Here is a 24,522-nt window from a genome sequence, read left to right on the forward strand (position 1 = left end):
TTAATAATTTCTTTTTTTTTTAAATAATTTCTAATGATTGCATAGTTTTCCATAGTGTGGATGTGCCATAATTTATTTAATAAATTAGAGGGTATAGGAAAAAAATCTGTAGTTGAGCAGCTAGAGCCATCCCCTTAAGGTTATTGTAACACGTAAAAACCGTCCACCAGACTCTTGGACACACACGAATCCTCGAAGGTATGATTTTTCGTGCGAAATGGCTCTAGCTGTCAATCATTTATTCTCCATGTCATGGTTGTGGTGCTCTCTCCAGGTTGTTAGGGGGTGATTATGGATTCCTGTCAAATGAGATGTCTACTATGTATTCAACACGAGGCAGTTTGTATTTTTCTCCGTCTATTGCTTTCCCGTCGGAGGGAGTTAAGCAAATCTGTGAGCCAAAGGGGAATGGGATAGGCCTCGAGTGCTGGCAGCTCGCAGCAGACATGCCCTAAGCCCAGAGATCCCCAGATAAGAAGATTAGACTGCTACATAAATACATTTGTCTTGATTGTCACTTTCCACCCAGGGTTACACCTACATGCATAAAAATGGCTCCAAGCCTATTTTTTCAAAGCCAGTTTGCCTCCCTTGTTGCTTTTTAACCACCCAGCTCAGAGGCATTTTTTTGTGTGTTATATCTATCAAAGATGATTAAGGGACTGAGAGAGTTGATGTATAAGGATGGATTGAGAAAACTAAATATTTACAGCTTGACTGAGTGACAGCCAAGGGGTAGATATTATGACTGTCTGCTGGGCTCAAATCATGGAGGAGATATTGTTTTGCCTTCCCCAGTAACTCGATTGTAGGGATATCTAAATTCAGGGAAAGTTTTCTGCAGATGACATCACTTATGCTAATTAGATAATTGTGTCAGTTGAAATTACATTTCACTGCTAGTAGCAGAAACTTGGAATAGCAGTGGCTTAGACAAATAAGGTTTCATTTTCTCTCCTATTATAACACGAAGCCCAGAAATGTATCATCTGGGGCTGCATGGCAGTTCAATGATGTCATTGGTGCCTCTGTGTCCTCCTGCCTTTAGCTCTGTTATTCCCAGGGTGGTTTTCATACTCAAGGTCACCTGCTATTTGAAGAAGAGCTACTGCGGCTTCACTCTTCACGGCTGCACTCAGAAAGAGGGAGGCAAAAGAAATCCCTGCCAGTAAGACTGCTTGGAAGAACTTTCTCAGAAGCCCATTTCCTGATCCCAATTTATGTCTCATTGACTGCCACATCCACAAGAGAGGCTGGGAAAGTGAGCAGGGTTTTGGTTTGGTTTGTTTTGATTTTACATTGGGGACGTTGCTTCCTGCAGTCAAGATCCTTTGACCGAGAAGGTGTGGCAGCCTGGCGGTCTAGTAGGCAGCTGGTGGTTTCTGTCACAGTGACTTACCTCTTCAAGATTCTGAGAAGTCTGGACTCTGAGACATGGCAACGTTTGCTATGATGTTACAAGGTTCCATTTGTAAAACTAGCCCTTGCTATCTAATTTATTTACTTCTGATCACTCATCTATTTCAATTTATTCATCACAGCATACCCTGGGTTGACAGTAAATAAACCCGTGATCTCAACAGACTTAAGAATAATAATGACTACAGCTTATTAGCTTTAATCCAGTTCCATGCACTGTGTTATGCATTTAACTTTACCTGAATGATTTGCTTCAAAATATTCCAAGGGGGATGGAGAGTAGATCTGAATAAATGAACCAGTACTCACCATGTGAAAGTGAGAGTGTTAGTAACTCAGTCGTGTCCGACTCTTTGCAATCCTATGGACTGTAGCCTGCCAGGCTCCTCTGTCCATGGGATTCTCCAGCAAGAATACTAGAGTGGACAGCCATTCCCTTCTCCAGGGGGTCTTCCCAACCCAGGAATCCAACTGGTGTCTCCTGCATTGCTGGCAGATACTTTACCATCAGAGCCACCAGGAACCACCATGGGTTGCTAGTAATTAAAGCTGAGCAATGGCTACAGGGGAGGTGATTATATATATGCTTTGCTCTACTTTATAATAATGGGAAATTTCCCAGTGAAGATCTTTAAATCACTTCATCAGCTTCTTACATTATTTCGTATGAGGGCAGTACTATTAGCCCTAGCTAACAATGCTCAGGGCAGTTAAGCAGCATCACACAGCAAGTGAGTGGCAGTTTGAGGACTCAGACCCAGGTTTGCCTGACTTAGAAACCTGTGCTGTAACCCTTATTATTCAAAGAGAGTGTGTCTCCCAGGTAAGGAAACTGAAACTTATTAGAACTTCAGACTTCTGAGTCCCATCAAGACCTATTACATGACCCTGACGTTTCTTTTGTGTGCCTACCCAAAGTTCCCATGCTCTGTCCACAGCAGTGTTATTGCCTCCGTAGCCACTGCTTACCCAACTCAATCAACTGTGACTTTTCCTTAAAAAAATACAGCCCTCTTTTAGGGAGAGGACATAGGTACACCTGTGACCGATTCATGTTGATGTTTGGCAGAAACTAACACAATACTATAAAGCAATTACCCTTCAATTACAAATAAATTAATTTTAAAAAGTTACCCTCCTTTGAAACAAGAAGTCTTATCATGAGCCACTCTTTGGTAGCATTTAATAACAATTTAATAAGCATTTAATTCAGAGCAGTTACTTCTTTCAACGTTGAGCGTCCGCCTTTAGTGCTGGGCACTGCATGCCTGTATGTCAATTAAGCATGGTTCTGACCATATTGTCAGCTGCTAATAATCACTGCTTGCTTGAAACTTACTTTGGTTTGTTCTTAAGTAATACTCTTGCTTCTGTTCACTTAAGGTATTGTGAGTTTTAAACACTTTGGGGCTTATAGAAAACTCCAGGCACCTGTTCTTCTCACCATCTCTATTTACCTGTGTGTACCTTTTCCAAAAAGAAATTTTTTTCCATAACATTTTCAGTCATCTTGTATCATTTCAGCCATGTTTTTGAAAGAAGGAGAAATATGGGTTAGTTTTTATGTATCATGCAGCTGAAACACTGAACCGTGTGAGCCTCCATCCCTCCTTTTGTACAGTGGCCGATCACTTCCAATGTCATTCTTCTTTAACCTCATGTAACTTGATTTTTCAACCCATCCCCTCCCCCCACAAGAAAACCACAGAAACATTTTGAAGACACTGGACTGTATAGGAAATGCGCTTGATTATATTTTCCAGCCAGTTAAAGGATCCCTCACTGATTTGTACTGGTTTCTCTATCCAAATAGTGAATGCCTTGATGTTTTATAGCTTCCTTGCCTCCAATCCTTTTTAGAACAAGGAGAAGATTCTTGAGAGTCCCTTGGAAAGCAAGGAGATCAAATTAGTCAATCCTAAAGGAAATCAGCCCTGAATATTCATTGGAAGGACAGATGCTGAAGCTGAAACTCCATTACTTGGACCACCTGCTGCAAAGAGCCAACTCATTGGAAAAGACCCTGATGCTGGGAAAGATTGAAGGCAGGAGGAGAAAGGGATGACAGAGGATGAGATGCTTGGATGGCATCACTGACTCAAGGGAGATGAGTTTGAGCGAGCTCTGGGAGATGTTGAAGGACAGGGAAGTCTGGCGTGCTGCAGTCCATGGGGCTGCAAAGAGTCGGACACGACTGAGTGACTGAGCAACAAGCACAAAATGAATCAATGAATAAGGCCTGTCATCCATTTCAACTATAATCTACTTTCTTAAAGAGATTGGACCCTCTTTGCTTTTGAACAGCTTAAAACATTTTCTAGCTGCCAAGTTAATATGGCTGTTTCATATATTATAATCACCTTCAAACCATGTATATACTTAACACCCTAAGCTATTATTCAGCTTTCATAGCAGAAGAGGCAAGAGGAAAACCTACAAAAGGGCAGGTGTTGAAGCCATCCTCAAGGACTGTCACTGTATAATCAGGCCCACCCTGGTTGGAGTACAAGCATCAGGGTCTTCGTTCTTCCAATAACTCTTTCTCTTACAACAGGAGAAAGTATATGCATATGATAATGCCAGTATATGTATATTATGATGTTCTGACAAAACAGAATGTAGGAAAAACAGCATGCTATAAGATAGTGATGATAACAACCATCTTTGCTAGACAAGCATTAGAAAGTCTTGCCCCCTCTGTCTTTTCCAGACTGTAAGTAAAATGTGCTTCTGATTTGTTGTGCAGGGCAGCATTTGGCAAGGAGTCGGAAGTTCTTATTGGGAACCTGGGTGATAAATTAATCCCTCCACAAGACATCCTCTGTGACGTCAGCGACCTCAAAGCCTTGGCCAACATGCACGAGAGCTTGGAATGGTTAGCAGGCCGAACAAAGTCAGCTTTCTCCAGTCTTTCTACGTCCCAGAGTAAGTATTGGTGGGGTGGATCTTGTGGGGACAGCTGAGAAACTAGGCTGAGTACATTCATTTGAAATGAGAGAGTGTCTACACGTCTCTGTATGGGCACATGTCCAAACTGTCAGAAGATCCGTGCAAGGATTCTTCTTGTGCTGAGCCTCTGGTACTTTGGGGTTCTGTGAAATGAAGAAATCTTGACTTCTGTGTGTTGGGGCATGGGAAGTCAAAAAAGGTCCATGTTAGCATAGCTTGACATTAAACCCTAGAAACCCAGAATCATGTAAGATAGAAACACCATGTCTCAAGAACAGAAAGCAGTATATTTTGTCCTCCTTATGATTTCTCAAGGGGAGAAGCTATGTCTTGGAGCTCCAAGTTGTGTATTTGGTTGATGTTTTCATTTTAATTGATAGAAAAGAAATGAAAAGTATCTAAAAAGACAATTATATTGATAGAAATGGTTAAGGTGCTAGAAAACAATGAGAAAAACAGTTATTCTAGATAAGAGATGGCTAAAAGATAACCTCATTATACATTTCAGGGAATTAAGGCATAGGGTCTGAAGTGAAAATAGGAAACCTGTTTTTCTATCAAGGAGCAATGATCAGTTATTTCAAAATAATTTCGAAACTTTGGGACACAAAATTTATTCATTAAGTATAACATAAATACTTTTTAAAAGCATTAGTTAAGAAGTGTTAAACAGTTAAAATAAAGGCAAAGAAAAAACGATAATGCAGAAGGAATAAAGGAGATGGCAGATTTGAATGCATGAATGGAGGGACAAAAAACAGGATAGAAAATAGCAAAATAACAGCAAGAACATGAAAGAAACTAAATCAGCTCTGAAGTTAATATTAGACTGAACTGTTAGAAGATTATTAAAGGAAAAGCTTATATTATTTGGACTGTGAACTTCAAAGACAGTTATTTTTTATCACTGTCTCTTGAAAAGTTATTATTACTTGATGAACCATGATTTCCAGACCCAAGAGGGAGAAGATGTGGATGAAATAAACTAGAGTAAATTATTTCCTGAAACACGAGTCTCACGGGCACAGTCTAGGAGACTTTTGAATGCTCACTACTTATGATCTCCCGCAGGTTGTGTAGCTGTCCTGGGGGTCAGCAGGGGGTGAGAAAGAAGGATGGAAGGGAGGGGGGCTTTTGATGTTAGGTATTCTGCTTTAGAAATCTCATTAAAATACTGCTCTTTGATAATATTTTTATTTTTATACTTTTATTATAGAAAATATTGCTTTTAGCTGATAATAAAATTGTACGTGTTTACTCTTAGAAATATATTCATCTACTATGTATAACTTGGGTGCAGTATTAGTCTGAGCAGACTCTGCCTAAGTGGATACCCTTGAGAGGCTTTCAACTTTATGATCCCTTCAGATCACGGAACCTGTCATGAGTAGAAGTTGAAATTAGCCATTTTATCTCCCAGACTCACCTCACTCCACCACCACCAACAACAAAAAAACCAGGGAGGAGCTGACTTTCCCTTTTGTTCCTTGCAAAATAAACAGCTCTGAAGAGGAACCCAATGCTTCCCGTCCCAGTTTCCTTTGACTCTTGAAACGTAGGGCTGCTTGGGCTGGTGTGTTAGTGATGACTGGAAGGAGTCCTCTCGTTTGGTGGGTCATCCAAGTCTAATATTTAATAATGCAGTCTCTTACTTTGGCAGCACAGCAGTCCAGATTTCTATTCTAAAAGGGTTCCACAAGGCAAAATAGGTTCCACACAGCCTCTACAGCAAGCCACTGAGTGATCCACACAGGCTAACCTGGCTTCAACTATTCTCAAGAAGGGAAAGACATGCTCTCAGAGTTATGCTCAACTCTGTAATTGCACCATTTCGCTGTTGTGTTCATGTCACTAAGAGTCCCTGGTACAGTTGATGTCTAATTCATGCCTTCTATCATCTCTGGTTTTCTGACAAAGATCTCTCATACCACGCCCGTTAATACCTCTCGTATGCTCAATTCCATTTTATAATATAAGTTGTACCCTCTCGGTTCCTTTCAGGTGATTATTCCACCCAGTGAGTGATTTAAGTGACTGTCAGCATTTTGACGATCAGCGCAAAACCCGAGTGAACTGTAATCACTAGTTATGTTGTCTTTGTTAAAACAAAACATCAAGCAAGCCTGGTTTGTTCTGTTAGCAACATGCCTCGCTCACCCACACTCGTCTAGTCTTCGAATTCCCAGCAGAGATGCCCATTGCTGTTTATAATTTGAACAAAGCAGGGGATTCTCTGATAATGGGTTACTTTGATTGTTCCATGTCAGTGTGACTTTAGAAGGGGAATCAGGAACAGCTCTTTATATTCTTTTGAAAAGTGAACCACATGATTACCTCAACAAAAGTATTGCCAAGTCTGGAGACTCAATAGCATGAGGAAAATGCCAGCCCTTTGTCTAGCATTCCCAGAGACTCAGGTGGGGGAAAGTCAAGAAAAGAAGTATAGAAGTTTATTTTTTGTCCACATCTGTTCAACTATTTTGGATGATAATACTGTGCCTTATTATAATTAAGGTACATGGAGAAAGTTTGCAGAAAATTATTTTCATAGTAAAAAACAATCTCTTCAGATACTATAACAGGATTCTCCTCCTGTTCAATATAAAGACATGAAATATTTCAAGTAGAGGAGAATGGCAGAGCATGGCTGGCCATGTGCCCAGAAAATAAGAGTTGACCCTTTTTTCAAAGATGGTTTTTCTGTCTCTTCTACTATTTTGTTTTCCTTACACTTAGGAGAGTCTCCTTACCTCATGTAGATCCTAACTGCACCGAAGACACTGCTCCTTTTTCATCCCTCCACAGTCCTTTGTTCCTGCTCCATTTCTCCCAGTACTCTCCTGCTCAGTCTTCCTTCAACGTATTCTACTTAAAATTCTTTGTGTTGAGTGCTCAGTTACTTCAGTCGTGTCTGACTTTTTGTGACCCCATGGACCGTAGCCCACCAGGCTCCTCTGTCCGTGGGATTTCCCAGGCAAGAAGACTGGAGTGGATTGCCATTCCCTCCTCTAGGGCATCTTCCCGACCCAGGGATCAAACCCATGTTTCCTGCATCTTCTGCATTGCAGGCAGATTCTTTCCTACTGAGCCATCTGGGAAGCCTGGTGACAGTCACAGCCCAATTAAAGGACCAAAAAAATTCTTTGATTTATAAAACCAGTAAATCAAAGGCTTCAGATGTGGCTGAACGCAGAGGTTCACAAGATAACAGGACATAACAGACCTGTTTACACGCCTGCGCCCTCTCTCTCCCCCATTCGTTATTTTTGCTGTATTCCTTTATTTCATCTCAGGGAAGACCTTTTCATATAGTAACATTCTTGGCCACCAGCAGCCCCAAGATTATTTGATCCCAGACAGAAAGAGCATTTTTACTAAGAGCTCATGAAGCCGTCCTAAGGAAGACTTGGATTGACCTAACTTGGCCTCCGCTCGTGGGTCTCAGTTTCTCCTTGTATACGCCTTGGTTTCTAACTCTCTATCCCCCTACCCACGGCTCAGTCTCCCACTCCCACTCCTAGAATCTCTGTGTTCAGGATCTGTTTTTAACAAATATGCTTCCAGTGCAAGGAAGTTGAGCAGGACCATGTTTAGTGTTGGACATTCAGGATCTAGATTTATAGGTACCTCCCGTCATTGATCAGAGTTTCAACTTTGTAGTCAAGGCACAGACTATCTGTCCTCTGTAATAGCTGCTGTTTGTAAGAATACTAAATAAAAAGTCTGAAATTAACTTTAAGAAAATTCTCAGCAAAATGTGACCTACATAGAAATTGTTAAAGTGCATTCAATTGAAACACTAATGATTTTCTTTTGTATTTTATCCCTGTGTTTTAAGGAGGTGTTGCTTTTAAAAATAGAGTACAGAGAACTTGAAGGGGGCTCCAGGGCTTATTTTCACTGCCTTGCTTCCTCAGGGGTCCCTTCTTCCTTTCTTGGATTCTGCAAAAATCTCCAGGATTAGAGAATCTACAACTTCTTGATTATATATTCTGCTCTTTAAGTAACCTTACCATTGAGGAGGTCATCTAGTTTTTATTAACCTCCCTTTGCTTCAGTCTAAACCTCTTTCTTCTGTCCTATGCCTCAGAAATTAAATGTTGAATATTTTTTCTATAAAATAATGTGCCTGAAAACATTTCCCTGGCCTCTACCTGCCCATCCCTGGATGTTAAAGACTTTTGGCCTGAGGCTGCCAGTGTCTCAGTCCAGAACAACCAAGCTGGACTCAGGCTCCTGGCAGCATTAGGAGCCCAGATCAGCCTCTCAGATGGTGGTTTAATTGTTAGCCTTTCTGAATTTGGCTGATATTGAAAGTTCGTTCGACCCCAGGTTTATCTTGCTCTGGCTCCCTCAACTCCCATTACTGTGGTTCTTGTTGTGCCCACGTACATGGATAATAAAAAGTCATACCATAATCTTTTTTTTTTTTTTTGAGAAACCACAGGGTCAAATAAATCTCATAACTTTGTTTCCCAGAATTGGCTCATGAATTACAGTACTAGCTATGCAGTTATACTGTTTTTTTCAATTGCATTAAGAAATGCGTAGCATCAGATACACCATCTTAACCGGTTTTAAGTGTACAGGTCAGTAGAGTTGTGTTCACAGTGTGTTTATTACTACGCATCAGGTTTCTGAAACTTTTCCGCCTCACAGAACTGAAACCCTATACCCCTCAACACCCGATTTCCCCCTCTCCCCCAGCCCCTGATGTAACCACTGTCTACTTTCTATTTCTATGAGTTTGACTACTATTTTTCAAATTTTTTTTATTCAACTTTTTTTTTTTTTTTTTGGCAACCACGTGACATGTAGGATCTTAGTTCACCAACCAGGGATCAAACCCACACCCCCTGCAGTGGAAGCCCAGAGTCTTAACCACCAGACCACCAGGAAAGTCCCAAGGTTTGACTACTTTAGATGCCCCCATATAAGTGGAGGGGGCTTCCCTGGTGGCGCAGTGGTTAAGAACCCACCTGCCAATGCAGGAGATGAATGTTCAACCCCTGGGTCGGGAAGATCCCCTGGAGAAGGAAATGGCAATCCACTCCAGTGTTAGTATTCTTGCCTGGGAAGTCCCATGGACAGAGAAGCCTGGTGGGCTACAGTCCATGGAGTTGCAAAAGAGTGTGACATGACTTAGTGACTATAAACAATAACAATATAAATGGAATTATACAGTATTTGTATTTTTGTGACTGTCTCATTTCACAGTGTCCTCAAAGTGTATCTGTATTATAGCAAATGACCGAATTCCCTTTTTTTTTTAATGGCTGAATAATATTCTGTTGTATGGATATACTGCATTTTCTTTATCCAGACATCTCTCAGTGGGTATTTATATTTCATCCATCTCTTGGTTATTGTGAATATTCCCACAGTGACACAGAAGGGTGCCAATAATACTTCTTTCTTAGAATGTGCCGGGAGAAATATCAATAACCTCAGATATGCAGATGACACCACCCTTATGGCAGAAAGTGAAGAGGAACTCAAAAGCCTCTTGATGAAAGTGAAAGTGGAGAGTGAAAAAGCTGGCTTAAAGCTCAACATTCAGAAAACGAAGATCATGGCATCCGGTCCCATCATTTCATGGGAAATAGACGGGGAAACAGTGTCAGACTTTATTTTTCTGGGCTCCAAAATCACTGCAGATGGTGACTGCAGCCATGAAATTAAAAGACGCTTACTCCTTGGAAGGAAAGTTATGACCAACCTAGATAGCATATTCAAAAGCAGAGACATTATTTTGCCAACAAAAGTTCGTCTAGTCAAGGCTATGGTTTTTCCTGTGGTCATGTATGGATGTGAGAGTTGGACTGTGAAGAAAGCTGAGCGCCAAAGAATTGATGCTTTTGAACTGTGGTGTTGGAGAAGACTCTTGAGAGTCCCTTGGACTGCAAGGAGATCCAACCAGTCCATTCTGAAGGAGATCAGCCCTGGGATTTCTTTGGAAGGAATGATGCTAAAGCTGAAGCTCCAGTACTTTGGCCACCTCAAGCGAGGAGTTGACTCATTGGAAAAGACCCTGATGCTGAGAGGGATTGGGGGCAGGAGGAGAAGGGGACGACAGACGATGAGATGGCTGGATGTCATCACTGACTCGATGGACGTGAGTCTGAGTGAACTCCGGGAGTTGGTGATGGACAGGGAGGCCTGGCGTGCTGCAATTCATGGGGTCGCAAGGAGTTGGACACGACTGAGCAACTGATCTGATCTGATCTGATAGAAATCATCTGGTCTAACTCAGATGTTTTGCACATAAGGAAATTAAGGTTTCAAAATGATCACTCTGCACATCTCTACCTGAACTCCAATGGAAACAAGTCCTCAAATTGCCAGTTTAACTTTCTTCCACATCATTGTCTTGACCATGACCGAGATTAAGTACTAGAAGTGATAGCACTTCATACCATATTCCTCCTAAACCACCAGGAAGGTCACCTTTTTTGTTGTTTAATGAAAGCAATTAAATGCCTACAGTTAACTTGTCATCATTTCTGATCATCGTCTTTTATGTAACCAGACTTCCTGTGCTTTAAATATGTTGGATATTGCACATACCCCTTTCTGAATTTTATCTTAGTTATAATAAAATAGTTTTTCTCCCTCTTTTTAATTGTTCTACAAGTATTTTCTAAGTTAGAAACGCCACCTGTCTTGTTATTATATTCAGTTCAGTTCAGTTGCTCAATCATGTCCGACTCTTTGTGACCCCATGGGCTGCAGCATGCAAGGCTTCCTTGTCCATCACCAACTTCCAGAGTTTGCTCAAACTCATGTCCAAGTCAGTGATGTCATCCAAGCATCTCATCCTCTGTCATCCTCTTCTCCTCCTGCCTTCAATCTTTCCCAGCATCAGGGTCTTTTCCAATGAGTTGGTTCTTCTAATCAGGTGACCAAAGTATTGGAGTTTCAGCTTCAGTGTCAATCCTTCCAATGAATACCCAGGACTGATCTCCTTTAGGATGGACTGGTTGGATCTCCTTGCAGTCCAAGGGACTCTCAAGAGTCTTCTCCAACACAACAGTTCAAAAGCATCAATTCTTCAGTGCTCAGCTTTCTTTATAGTCCATCTCTCACATCCATACTTGACTACTGGAAAAACCATAGCGTCGACTAGACAGACCTTTGTCAGCAAAGTAATGTCTCTACTTTTTATTATGCTATCTAGGTTGGTCATAGCTTTTCTTCCAAGGAGCAAGCATCTTTTGATTTCATGGATGCAGTCACCATCTGCACTGACTTTGGAGCCCAAGAAAATAAAGTCTGTCACTGTTTCCATTGTTTCCCCTTCTATTTGCCATGAAGTGATGAGACCAGATGCCTTGATCTTAGTTTTTTGAAAGTTGAGTTTTAAGTCAGCTTTTTACTTTCCTCTTCCTTTCATCAAGAGGCTTTTTAGTTCCTCTTCACTTTCTGCCATAAGGGTGGTATCATCTACATATCTGAGGTTATTGATATTTCTCCCGGCAATCTTGATTCCAGTTCATGCTTCATCCAGCCCAGCATTTCGCATGATGTACTCTGCATATGTTAAATAAGCAGGATGACAATATGCAGCCTTGACGTACTCCTTTCCCAATTTGGAACCAGTCCATTATTCCATGTCCAGTTGTAACTGTTGCTTCCTGACCTGCATATATATTTCTCAGGAGGCAGGTAAAATGGTCCCATCTTTTTAAGAATTTTCCATAGTTTGTTGTGGTCCACAAAGTCAAAGGCTTTAGCATAGTCCATAAAGCAGAAGTAGATGTTTTTTCTGGAACTCTCTTGCTTTTTTGATGATCCAACGGATGTTATCAATTTGATCTCTGGTTCCTCTGCCTTTTCTAAATCCAGCTTGAACATCTGGAAGTTCTTGGTTCATGTACTGTTGAAGCCTGGCTTGGAGAATTTTGAGCATTGCTTTGCTAATGTGTGAGATGAGTGCAATTTTGCAGTAGTTTGAACATTCTTTGGCATTGCCTTTCTTTGGGATTGTAATGAACACTGACCTTTTCCAGTCCTGTGGCCACTGCTGAGTTTTCTAAATTTGCTGGTATGTTGAGTGTAACACTTTAACAGCATCATCTTTTAAGATTTGAAATAGTGTGTTACAGAATATATTCTAGCTACTGTACTTCCCTATACAGCAGCCACTAATCTTGTGTAGTTATTTATATTGAAATTAATTAGGATTAACTAAAATATATAATTCATTTGCTTCGGTATACTAGCCACATTTCACATATTCAGTGAGTACTCTCGTGAACATGGCAGTTATACCACGTTTCCATCTTCACAGAAGGTTCTGTTAGTGTTACAGCTCATCACTTAGGTCACTGTTGATGAAGGTCTAAAATCCTGCCAGTCCATACAGCTGGCTTTACGAAACTTACTTGAAATGTCCTCTTAGTTATATCAAGACATCATAAATACTTCAATTGTCCAGTCTCCAAATCTCCTGCAGAGAAGTATGTTTCAGGCCCAGCATTTTCTAAAACTCTTCTGTTGATACTATAGGCAAGAGAGTTTAGTGACCAAATACACTTGAGAAACATTAAAGAACATTAAATATAGTTCCTGCATACAGTAAAACTGTTCAAACCTTAGTATGTTAACGAGGGACTTCCCTGGGTCCAGAAGTTAAGACGTCACCTTCCAGTGCAGAGAATGCAAGTTCAGTCCCTGGTCAGGGAGCTAAGATCCTACATACTCCATGGCCAAAAACCCAAAGCATAATATAGAAGCAATATTATAACCAATTCAATAAAGACTTTTTTAAACGGTCTAAAAAAATTCTTTTAAAAAATATGTTAATGGAGTAATTATGACAGGGCAGTGTTTCCCAGACTTCTTTATTGATGGAATTCTCTCACCCCAGAGCATCTTACAGGACTTTACTGCTCTATTTATATAATTTGTTGAGAGTCTTTTTATTTCTCCCAACATAATCAGGCACAAGACAGGACATACATCTCCCTGTTTCAGGCGTGCAATTTCATAATATTGGCAGATCTGCACAGTATCAGATGACTTCTGTGGCAATTTGGTTATTTTGTTATTTGATTTGATTATCTTTAGAAATGTTCAGGCCAACCAATATGAAATGACTATGGCTTCCTTTTTGCTTGTTTCAAACCTGACTGCTCTCCAATCATTACACGTCTCTCATGATTCCCAAGAGATTTCAGCTGCTAATGTATTGTGTTGGCCAAAAAGTTCATTAGAATTTTTCCATAAGGTGCTATAGAAAATCCCAAAGGAACTTTTTGGCCAGCCCAGTGATTGCACACTTCAATTCACTGATGAATGCTAATATATCCATTGTGGGACTTCAGAGATTTATTTTTAAGAGAAATTCTAATTTAGAATACTTTTAGATTATACTTGCAAAGACAGTGCAGATTTCCTGTGTATCTCATACCCAGTTTTCCTAATTGTTAACATCTTAAATTTGTCACAACTGATAAACCAATATTAATCCATTATCATTCATTAAGGTCTATATTCATATTACCTTGTTTTTTATCTAAAGGCCTTTTTCTGTTCCAGGATCTCATCTAGGGTATCATAATACATATAATCATAATCTCTTTAGACTGTGACATGTTCCTAGTCTTTTCTTGATTTTGATGATCTTGACAGTTTAGAGGAATACTGGTCAGATTTTTTGCAGAATGTCCTTCAATACGGATTTGTCTAATCTCTTTTCATGATTACATTGGGCTTGTAGGTTTGGGAAGGAAAAGCACAAAGATAAAACCATTCTCATCACATCTATCAAGGCAAACTTCTATCAGTGTGACTTATCGCTGGTGATGTTCTAGGATTGATTTTTATGCCTCCAATTCATATGGTCCCCTCTAGACTGCTCCTTCTGAATTCTAGATTGACTTTCCACTTTCCCACCACAAATTGCTTTTGTCTATCTTTCTAGTGATGAATTTTTTTTTTAACATGATGAATGCATCTATTATAAGCCCAGTGTTTGGACAAGTTGAATAGCTTGCTTAAAAAAATAGTTGTCCACCTTAAACAGTTATGCAGTTGATAGATTATAATCTTGTGGATCTGAAAACCTTTATACAGAAGATGTTTTTTCTTCCTCTGAGCCACTCATTTAGGGTCTGTAACTACTTCTTAGTTGCCGTGTGTACTAAACAATCTGTAGTAAATGTGTACAATCATATTAATTTCGGACAAGGCCATGCTGAGATTAAACTGCTCTCTGAATTTTTCTTCACCAAAAATAGTTTTATTTTAGCTCATTTACATTAGGTCCTTCTAATATGCATTGTTGACTCAAAACTCATTTGTAAGTGAAAGTTATTTCCTGAAAAATATCCTTTTAGAGTAGCAGTTCTCAAAGTTAGCTGCATGTCAATTATAATCAGTTGGGGAGTTTTAAAAAATACTCATCAACACAACATTATAAAGCAATTAGTCTCCAATTAAAAAAGAAATTTAAAAGGTTGTCAAAATGCAACATCGCCTCTTCCCCCAAAAAAATACTGATGCTGGGCCCTGCTCCAGATTTTCATTTAATTTGTGCCAAAATGTGGCCTGGGGATCCTTAAAACATTCAAATCAGGGGTTGAGAACCACTATTGTAAGGGATTGGTTCTCAACCTTGACTTGTATTAAGATGACTTATAGAGTTTCCAGTCACATTCTCTGGGGGACATGCTCAGAGTACCAAGCTTTTAACAATCATCTCAGGCAATTTTGGCTTCCCTGGTGGCTCAGATGGTAAAACAATCTGCCTGCAATGCAGGAGACCCAGGTTCAATCCCTGGGTTGGAAAGATCCCCTGGAGAAGGAAATGGCAACCCACTCCAATATGCTTGCCTGGAGAATCCCATAGACAGAGGAGTCTGGCGGGCTACAGTCCATGGGGTCACAAAAATTTGGACATGACTGAGTGCTGAAGAATTGATGCTTTTAAACTGTGGTGTTGGAGAAAACTCTTGAGAGTCCCTTGGACCGCAAGAGATCCAACCAGTCCATCCTAAAGGAGATCAGTCCTGAGTGTTCATTGGAAGGACTGATGTTGAAGCCAAAACTCCAGTACTTTGGCCACCTGATGCAAAGAGCTGACTCATTTGAAAAGACCCTGATGCTGGGAAAGATTGAAGGCAGGAGGAGAAGGGGACGACAGAGGATGAGATGGTTGGATGGGATCACCAACTCAATGGACATGAGTTTGAGTAGACTCTGGGAGTTGGTGGTGGACAGGAAGGCCTGGCGTGCTGCAGTCAAGGACATGACTGAGTGACTGAACTGAACTGAGCAACTAATACACTGAGGCAATTTCAACAAATAGCCAAGGTGGAGAGCCACTGATTTTTGATCTGAAATTCCTCCAAAATGTCTTCTTGGAGTAGCTCTTCTTTTGGGGAAATACTCTATAGTTATTTTGCCAGGTCTGGTCTCAAAAGTTTGGGGTTAGCACGACTTCCCTTTTTACAGACAAGAACACCAGGCTCAGAGTGTGGCACAGAAGCAGGACAGCCGCCCACTTCTGCTCAGCAGTCCCTAGTCACCCCAGCTGTTTCCCCACACCTGATTAAAGATAGAAATCTTCCTCTTCCCTTCTTCAAATCAGTTAAATGAGAAGGGCACAGGAATCAGTGCCTCTCTTAACACAAAAGGCTGTGATTGCCAAACCAATTGAATGAATGTGGAAGTGTTTACAAGTGAATTATATCGTTGCAAATGAAGATGGACAAGGTCCAAGTGTCTATACACCCCCATCCCTCAAACACATGGTTTTGTGGCAAACCAGGGGGTCTTTGTGCACTGCTATGATTTAACATTTTCTAGGAGATGGAATAGGAATTGAATATGAATAGAGCTTGCTGTCATGGGCTTTTTCTGCCTTAATGGCAAACAAAAGATAAAATCCAGGCTCCCCCTCCCCTTGCTGTTTGGTTTTCTGCCTTGACACAAATGAGAATAAAAACGTCCCTAGCCAAGATCTCATGGGACATTGTCCTGGTTCAGCTTCGCCTCTGTCAAATCATTAAGCCAGAGTTTTCCTGTCATGATTTCATCTGATTGTTTTTAATTAAAACTCCGTGCATGGTAATTTCTCTCCTGCTCCGGTATTTACAAGTTTCAAATATTTGTAGACTGTTATCAGACCAGCTCCTCCTCAGCAGTTGCTTAGCCTAACTCTACACATTTAGTTTCTCAAATCGTCTTTTTGAGGTTGGGCTTTCTCCGCCATAATCATTTTTTGGTCTCATTAGCTGTCATTTTCTTCAGCCAGCTCTCATTCTGTGGTTTCATCATTCCTCTTCCTCTTTTGGTGACAACTTCCAAATTCATTGTCATTGGCTGGGTTCACGAGTATACTGTTTACTGGGAAAATTGCACTAACCCCGGAAGTATACCTCGTTCAGGAGTTTGCCACCTTCTGCCCAATTCAGAATTTGTTTTGATCTTATCTATTAATAATTGATACAACTTCTACTTTTGTGTGAGCCTTGAAATATTTGGAACTGTCCAAATATACTCCCAGTATACTTGGGACATGCCCAATATACTTGGTCTATGTTTTACCAGTTTCTAAACCAATCATATGTTTTGCAGGAATAGAAATGCTAAACAGTCATTTTATGATGATTCAGCTTTGTTCATTTTCAGCCTTAATTGTACTCTATTGTTCCTTAAAAGTTGATTGAAATTTATTTTAATGAAGAAAGAATTGTGTGCAAAGTCCCTGTGCTGAGGGTGTTCACATCATGTTAGGAGTTTTCTGAGACCGTATTGTTACAAACAGTGGAGATGCTGGTAATTCTGTCACTTTATAAGGAAGAACATGTGGACCCTCCCAACTCCTTCTCCACAATGGTGTACTCTGCACTGTTACTGATGATATCATCCAGGCTTCAGGCTGACCCATGGGGTTCCCATGTTCCTGTCTCCTTAGTGCATCTTAAGTACTGATACGCAGGAGTTAAGTCCCCTTTTTCAATATGTCTACTCATTTTTTTCCCTTTCTTCTCATTGAATACCCTCACATGGCTCCTAGATAGTGGTTGTTTGCTTCCCTCTTACTCTCTCTTTTAATTCACAGACTCTCTCCCTTAGTCTGCTGCTGCTAAGTCACTTCAGTCGTGTCTGACTCTGTGCGCGACCCCATAGACGGCAGCCCACCAGGCTCCCCCGTCCCTGGGATTTTCCAGGCAAGAACACTGGAGTGGGTTGCCATTTCCTTTTCCAGTGCATGAAAGTGAAAAGTGAAAGTGAAGTCGCTCAGTCGTGTCCAACTCTTAGCAACCCCATGGACTGCAGCCTATCAGGCTCCTCCGTCCATGGGATTCTCCAGGCAAGAGTAGTGGAGTGGGTGCCAGTGCCTTCTCTGCCCTAATCTAACAGGCGTGTATATAGTACATACTTGACTTTGAAGTCAAGCACACCTGGGGACAAATGAGGCAAGTTATTGTATCACCAAAGGGAAATTATTTAGCCTTTCTGAACTAAATTGGTCTCCTTGTAAAGTAGATACGATGCTGGATCCTCACTGGGTTGGTGTAAGCACTACATGAGAGGATAAACTTGGAGTTCCTAGTATGTAACACTCCATGGGAACTCAGCACGGGCTTCTTGGGGTTACGGCTATCAATCCTATCACTGGGGCGCTCACTCATTGTACTGCTCCCCAAGTACAGGGTCTTCACTTTTTCCTACCCCTTCAGACTTCTCTGAATCTCAAGTTTTATGGGTACTTTTAAAACCCTGTTAACATCTGTCCTTTGTGTTCTCCGAAACTATGAAGAGAGGGTTCCAATGCTATTGGAAACCATGTCAGAATCAACTACAGTTCCCTCCTGTCAATTAGCTGGTCATCTGTAGAGTCCGCTGTCCCAGGCTGAGTACTGATTAGAAAACAGCCTCCTACCTCCCTCAGCAAGCAGGTAGTTATCAATTGTGAAACTACAGAGGGCTAGTGCTGTGAGCATTCCAAATAATTTTGGAGTTTTGTTACATGGCTGTTTCTTTGAAAAGGCCGAAATTTGTATCCAAGAGGGAAATATTTGATGAAAATATGGTAATATCATGGATTGGCTTAAGTGTGGTGGCTGGGAGCTTCCAGCTGAATGATTGAATCTTCAACAAAACTCTAAAATGGAATCTGGAAGTAGAAATAGGAATGAAAATCTCTGGGGAAAAGGGAAGGCAAAAGAAAGTGGAAAGCAAGAAAGGGCTTTAAAATGACATGCTGAAATAGAACCAGACTGAGGAGAGCGTGGAAATGTGAGATTACCCAGATTGACACCTTGAGTGGAAATGAGGAGCAGTGGCTACTTGGGCAGCAGGACTTGAATGAGAAATTGCAGGGGACTGATTTGGCTGCCAAACAGGGAAATAAAAAAACCCTTCAAGTGAGTGAGAATCAAGTTAAAGATTGTACCTGAAGGCTCTGATGATGCTATTAAACCCAAGCTTTTATCTGGAAAAGCCCTCAGATCACTGAGTGCTTTAGAACGTGAGATAAGGTCCCTAACCAACATGAAGCCATGACTTCATGAACTGCTCGCTAGAAAAAGAGTATGTCTTTTCATTTCTTCACCCTTCAGACTCAGCATGAGTGTATGACAAATGCAGGGGACCAGGAACCACAAATCCTGATGGGGAAATGGAAAGAGGCTAAAGGGTTAGCTTGGATTGAATGGAAGAAATCTCCCTCAGTTTGTAGGATTGGATTTAGAAAAATGTTCTACGTGTAAACTGGATCTGGCTTTTCAGACAGCTTGCTTATTAATCAGTAGTGCACAAAGGCCGTTTGCAATCTGCCGGCCCCCAGGAGAGGGGCGATACATGCACACGTGTGTGCCTGTGACGGTCCCAGAGGACGCTGCAAGGACAGTAATGGCACTCAACGTGTAGATTGTTTCATACTTTTTCAAGGGCCTTTATAATCATTAATTCCTAATCCTTTATCCCTGCCTCAAGCTGGAGTTAACAGCCTTTATTCTCTCCGTTTACAAAACATGAACATGAAACAGAAGTTTGGGCCCAAGGTCAGAGTGAGACGATGACATTAGGCCAAACCTGACTTTTCTCAGAGTGCAGACCACAGTGTTGGGAAAAACAACACCATTGCCTGTTGCTAGTGTGCCTCGGAGCACGAAACCAGCGCACTTCTGTTCCCCCTCGTGGTTAATGCTGTTCTTTAGCTGTCTCCCCAAATCACAGCAGTCAGATGAGTGCCCGGCCGTGTCCCTAAATGCATCTATGAATGGCACTGGATGTACTTTATTTATTTTGACCACACCATGTAGCATGTGGGATCTTAGCTTTCTGACCAGGGACTGAATCCATGTCCCTTGCATTTGGAAGCACAGACTCTTAACCACTGGACAGCCAGGGAAGTCCCTGAATACACTTTAAAAGGAGTGGTCTTGACCTTCACCTGCTATAAAAAAACTAAAACTACCACGTCCCTGCCAGAGATCTATTTTGCAACCAGATTTTTCAGGCATGTATTTAGGGAAAGGTTCTCTGGAGAACTCCATGGACTGTATAGTACATTGGGGTTGCAAGAGTCGGACATGACTGACGACTGTCACTTTCTCTTTTACTTTATTATCCTAAATTTAATATTGTAATTTATATCCACTCATAAACTCTACAATAAAAACATAAAAGACCTCCCTCCTCCTTCATATGAGGTACAGGAACGTATCAAGTGTAGGTCTCCAAGGCACAGTGTTGTTTATGAAGAGCAGTTAATGTTGTGTACTAACATCTTTAAGGTCTGGTCCTTGAATCCTAGGTGGATTTGACTGGAGTTCTTAACTAACATAATCCAATTTTTATGAAAGGAAGAATATGGAAGACTTTTCTATAAGACTGATGAAAAACCTAAGTGTTTTTCTAGAAACCAAGAATATCTGATCTGATTCTTCAAGGAAACAAAAATCCTGTAAATGTCAGAAAGATGTTACACACTGGAAAACCCCTTTGGTCAAATTCATCTAAAGAAGGTGCTATTTGTAGGTGACTTTTCAGCAAGTCTGTCAAAAGCTTCCTGCTACAGATAAAAATTCAATAACCTTTCACTGGGGAAGTGCCACAATTATCACTCATTTAAAAGCAGTCCCTCTAATAGAGTATTTTATCATGCTGGACAGTCTCTGCATTGTTCATTATTTAGTGTTTGCTAAGCTGATGGCACTTCCACAGGACTTTTCTTATCTCTCCTTCTTCAGAATTGGATTTTATATTTCCGAACCAGTCAGATATGACAAGTCATTTTCTTCCCTCTTGTCTTTTAAGAAACTCAAAACTTGATTTCTTCTTTTTTTTTCCCCCCAACAATCACCACTTAAAGATTAAAGTTATGGGAAATGTCTGTATTAACTAGCATTGGGACACGCAGTAGAAGGCTATTGCATTTTAATTGCAGTGGGGGGTTTCCTCTTTTCTTTGTGGTTCTTTTTATTTTCCAATATTTGTGTATTCTGTGGCTCTTTAGAGCCTCATTCTTCTAAAACACACAGTGCATGGCAAAGATGAGGTATTAGGAAATCTGATGTTGCTTGAAGACAAGGTATTATCAGAATTACTGTATTACTGAACCTCAGGAAAGGAGGTGATAAGCTGTGTAAGTGGGTCTCTGTATATAAAGATTGTCTTTATATGAGAAACTTACTGAAAGGAAAATGATAAAGTCATTAGCCTAACACCTGGGGGAGAATGCCAGTTCAAACAATATCTCTTTCTATGTATAGCTCATTATTGAGCATCTTAACATTTTAAATCTGAAAAACTTCAGTGGTTCCAAGTGAATGATTTTTTTTTTTTAATGTGTTTTCTTTACCTAAGCTTTGGACCTGATCCACAGTACATACTCTTAGGTGTTTACATTTTACCCCAGGTTTTTATCTTGCCCACTTTCCTGAAATAGTTCTATTTTCAAATTAAGATCAGGCCTCTTCTCCTTATAATGGGAAATCTCTGGGAGATTTAGGCAAGGCGTCCTGAACAAAGGACCAGAATAAAGTGGACACATATGTTCTTACTTTATTGGAAACTCTTTTCTTGAGCCCACTGAGGACCTGTCCATTTCCTCCAAGGGTTTCTCTTATACAATTTTTAGGAAAATATAAAACTTCACTCAAGAAATGATGACAAGATTTTTGACCTTTTCTCCTACAGTCTTCAAATAGTGGTGTCAGAATACTGAGAAAGATTGTGTAGAGAGAAACTCTCCCAGAAATATTAATTTTAAGACTTACGCATTATGAGTATAAGTATGAAAACAGAAATAACATCAGAGTCTTTTCTCATACACTGATTATAAAGGCCACCCTTTGGATCGGCTTTATAAAATATATATATATATATATATATATATATATATATTTGCTCAAACTTTACCCAGAGAGAGATGTTCCGAACTTTTATCACGTCCGCTTCTGAGAGAGGGAATGTGATGAAAAATCCACCAGCGTTATTATGTGTGTAAAGGTACCGCAAGCCCAATTAACGCATTTGCTCAAGCCAACAGCCTTTGGGCTTTTCACAGGAATCTTGGAAGTGTGGTAGAGAAACGCCCCCACATCAGAGTTCTGCATATGCTGCTGGGTCTGCCTCGCTCCGGGAAGCAGAGCAGGGGTCACTGACAGACAGATGGCTGTCACAAGCGCCACCAGTGGCCGGAAACTCCTCCCACCACCTCCTGTTTCCCCAAATAAGCGGACAGAGATGGCTTTCTTCCACACCATGCCCAGGCTGTCTCTCCCCCCGGACCCAGCCCTACCATGGAATATGGAGGCAAGACCGACATCTAATGTTACAGTCCAGCCTTATTTCTCTTCTCGGCACCAACATAACAGAGAAACACGGCCATGGCCTTGAGCTTGGACAGGGCACTTTTAACATCATCGATGGCGTTGTCTATGTTCTAAATCCCTCGCAGTAGCAGTTCCCACTACCTTAGCACCAGGGGATGGTTTTGTGGAAGACCATTTTTCCACGGACCAAGGAGGGAGGGGACGGTTTCAGGATGATTCAGGTGCATTACATTTATTGTGCACTTTATTTCTATTGTTATTACATCAGGTCCACCTCAGATCACCAGGCATTAGATCCTGGAGGTTGGGAACCCCTGCCTCACCCCTGCCTTTGAGGATCAGGTCAACTACTTTATGCATGACACTTGATCTACTGCCTACCATACAGTGATCTTTCAATAAATGGCAGTTGTTTTTCCTTCTGTTTCTTCTCCCTTTAAACTCATTTCCTCATTCTTAGCCATCCCTTTAAGAGTATTTCATTTCTGACTCTCTCATTTTACTGTCCATGTTTCCCCATGATGGAACTCAGTGTGAAATGCCCGAGTCTGCCTCTAGTTTTTCCCCTTCTCCTATCCTTCCTGCTGATAACCGGGCCTACTTGTCTACTTGATCATTTAATTTCACCATCAAGGAATCTTTGGTGCATTGCATTTGAAATTCGACTTTGAGCACTTAAGTTTAACAGCCTTCCAAGATCCATGTGGCCCTTGAACTCTGGCACAGGGTATGTTTATTCAGAGCCACAGTGAGTAAAATTTAATATTAAACCTCCACTCTCATTAAATGACTTTCTCTGTAAATTTGTACTTTTAAATCAGGAGGTATGAAAATGAAGGAGCTGTGCAATTTTAATAAAAACTGTAACAAAATGACAGTCCGTCCAGCACAGGGCCATAGGAGTTCTGAAGCTCTGAGCCTTTTAGAGGCATCAAAGGGTTCTGTGTTCAGCTGCCTCTCTTGTTAATTAGGGATTAACTTGAACATGTCTCATTGAGTTGATTATTCATATGGACTTTTTTCAGTTAGATATCTTACACATTGTTTTATTAAAAAAAAAAAAGAAAAGTGAAAGTGAAGTCGCATAATTGTGTCCACCTCTTTGCAACCCCATGGACTATAGCTTGCCAGGCTTCTCAGCCCATGGGATTTTCCAGAGCACATTGCCGTTTCCTTCTCCAGGGGATCTTCCCAACCCAGGGATCAAACCCAGGTCTCCTGCATTGCAGGCAGACTTTTTACCATCTGAGTCACCAGGGAAGCCCCCCAAAAAAATAACTGAAGATGATTAAATATCTTAGTAGCCCTGAATATTCCTAGGAAGGTGAATGAGATACTGACACTTCAGTAATACCAGAAAGAGTGAAAATTTTTAACTAAATAAATATGCATTAATTTAAAACATCTGCCATAACTTTAACATACTAAAATTTTATTAACTATATTCTGTGCGTGCATGCTAAGTTGCTCAGTCATGTCCTACTCTTTGGGACCCTTATGGACTGTAGCCCCCCAGGCTCCTCTCTCCATGGGATTCTCCAGGCTAGAAATACTGGAGTGGGTTGCCATTTCCTTCTCTGGGGATCTTCCCAACCCAGAGATCGAACCTGAGTCTCTATGTCTCCTGCATTGGCAGATGAGTTCTTTACCACTAGCACCACCTGGGAAATTGTATTAACTATATTCTGTAGTATTCAGTAAAATTCTGATGGCAAAGTATAACCAGGTCCAAAGTAGGATTTTTCTTGTAAGGATCTAAAGGAGTTCAAGCCATTCTGGGGTTTAGATTAAGAGTTTTCCTTCTAATTGAGGTATAGTTGATATACAATGTTGTGTTAATTTCTGCTATACAGCAAAGTGATTCAGCTATCAGTTCAGTTCAGTTCAGTCGCGTCCAACTCTTTGCGACCCCATGAACCACAGCACGCCAGGCCTCCCTGTCCATCACAAACTCCCGGAGTTTACCCAACCTCACGTCCATTGAGTTGGTGATGCCATCCAACCATCTCATCCTTTGTCGTACCCTTCTCCCGCCCTCAATCTCTCCCAGCATCAGGGTCTTTTCAAATGAGTCAGTTATAAATACACATACACTTTCTTTTTTTTATAATATTCTTTTCCATTATGCTTTATCATGAGATTTTGAGCATAGTTCCCTGTTCTATACAATAGGACCTTGTTGTATATCCATTCAATATGTAATAGTTTGCATCTGCTGATCCCAGACTCCCAGTTCATCCTTCCCCTACAGTTTCTGCCCCTTGGCAACCACACATCTGTTCTCTATGTCTTGGATTCTGTTTCATAGTTCATTTCTGTCATATTTTAGATTCCATATGTAAGGGATATCAGATGATAT

General features: G+C 40.8%; 1 protein-coding gene across 3 annotated transcripts in view; it reads left to right on the forward strand.

Moving 5' to 3' along the window:
* The window catches only part of EXOC4 (exocyst complex component 4), an 806,015-nt gene that overhangs the window by 681,225 nt on the left and 100,268 nt on the right, over positions 1-24,522 (forward strand). For all 3 annotated transcript variants that reach the window (XM_024990789.2, XM_059885681.1, NM_001102207.1), the window contains one exon: positions 4,166-4,344. In XM_024990789.2, coding sequence (XP_024846557.1) covers positions 4,166-4,344 — 179 coding nt within the window. The remainder of the gene's footprint in view (positions 1-4,165; positions 4,345-24,522) is intronic.

The sequence above is a fragment of the Bos taurus genome, chromosome 4, assembly GCF_002263795.3.
Source record: "Bos taurus isolate L1 Dominette 01449 registration number 42190680 breed Hereford chromosome 4, ARS-UCD2.0, whole genome shotgun sequence".
NCBI lineage: Eukaryota > Metazoa > Chordata > Mammalia > Artiodactyla > Bovidae > Bos > Bos taurus.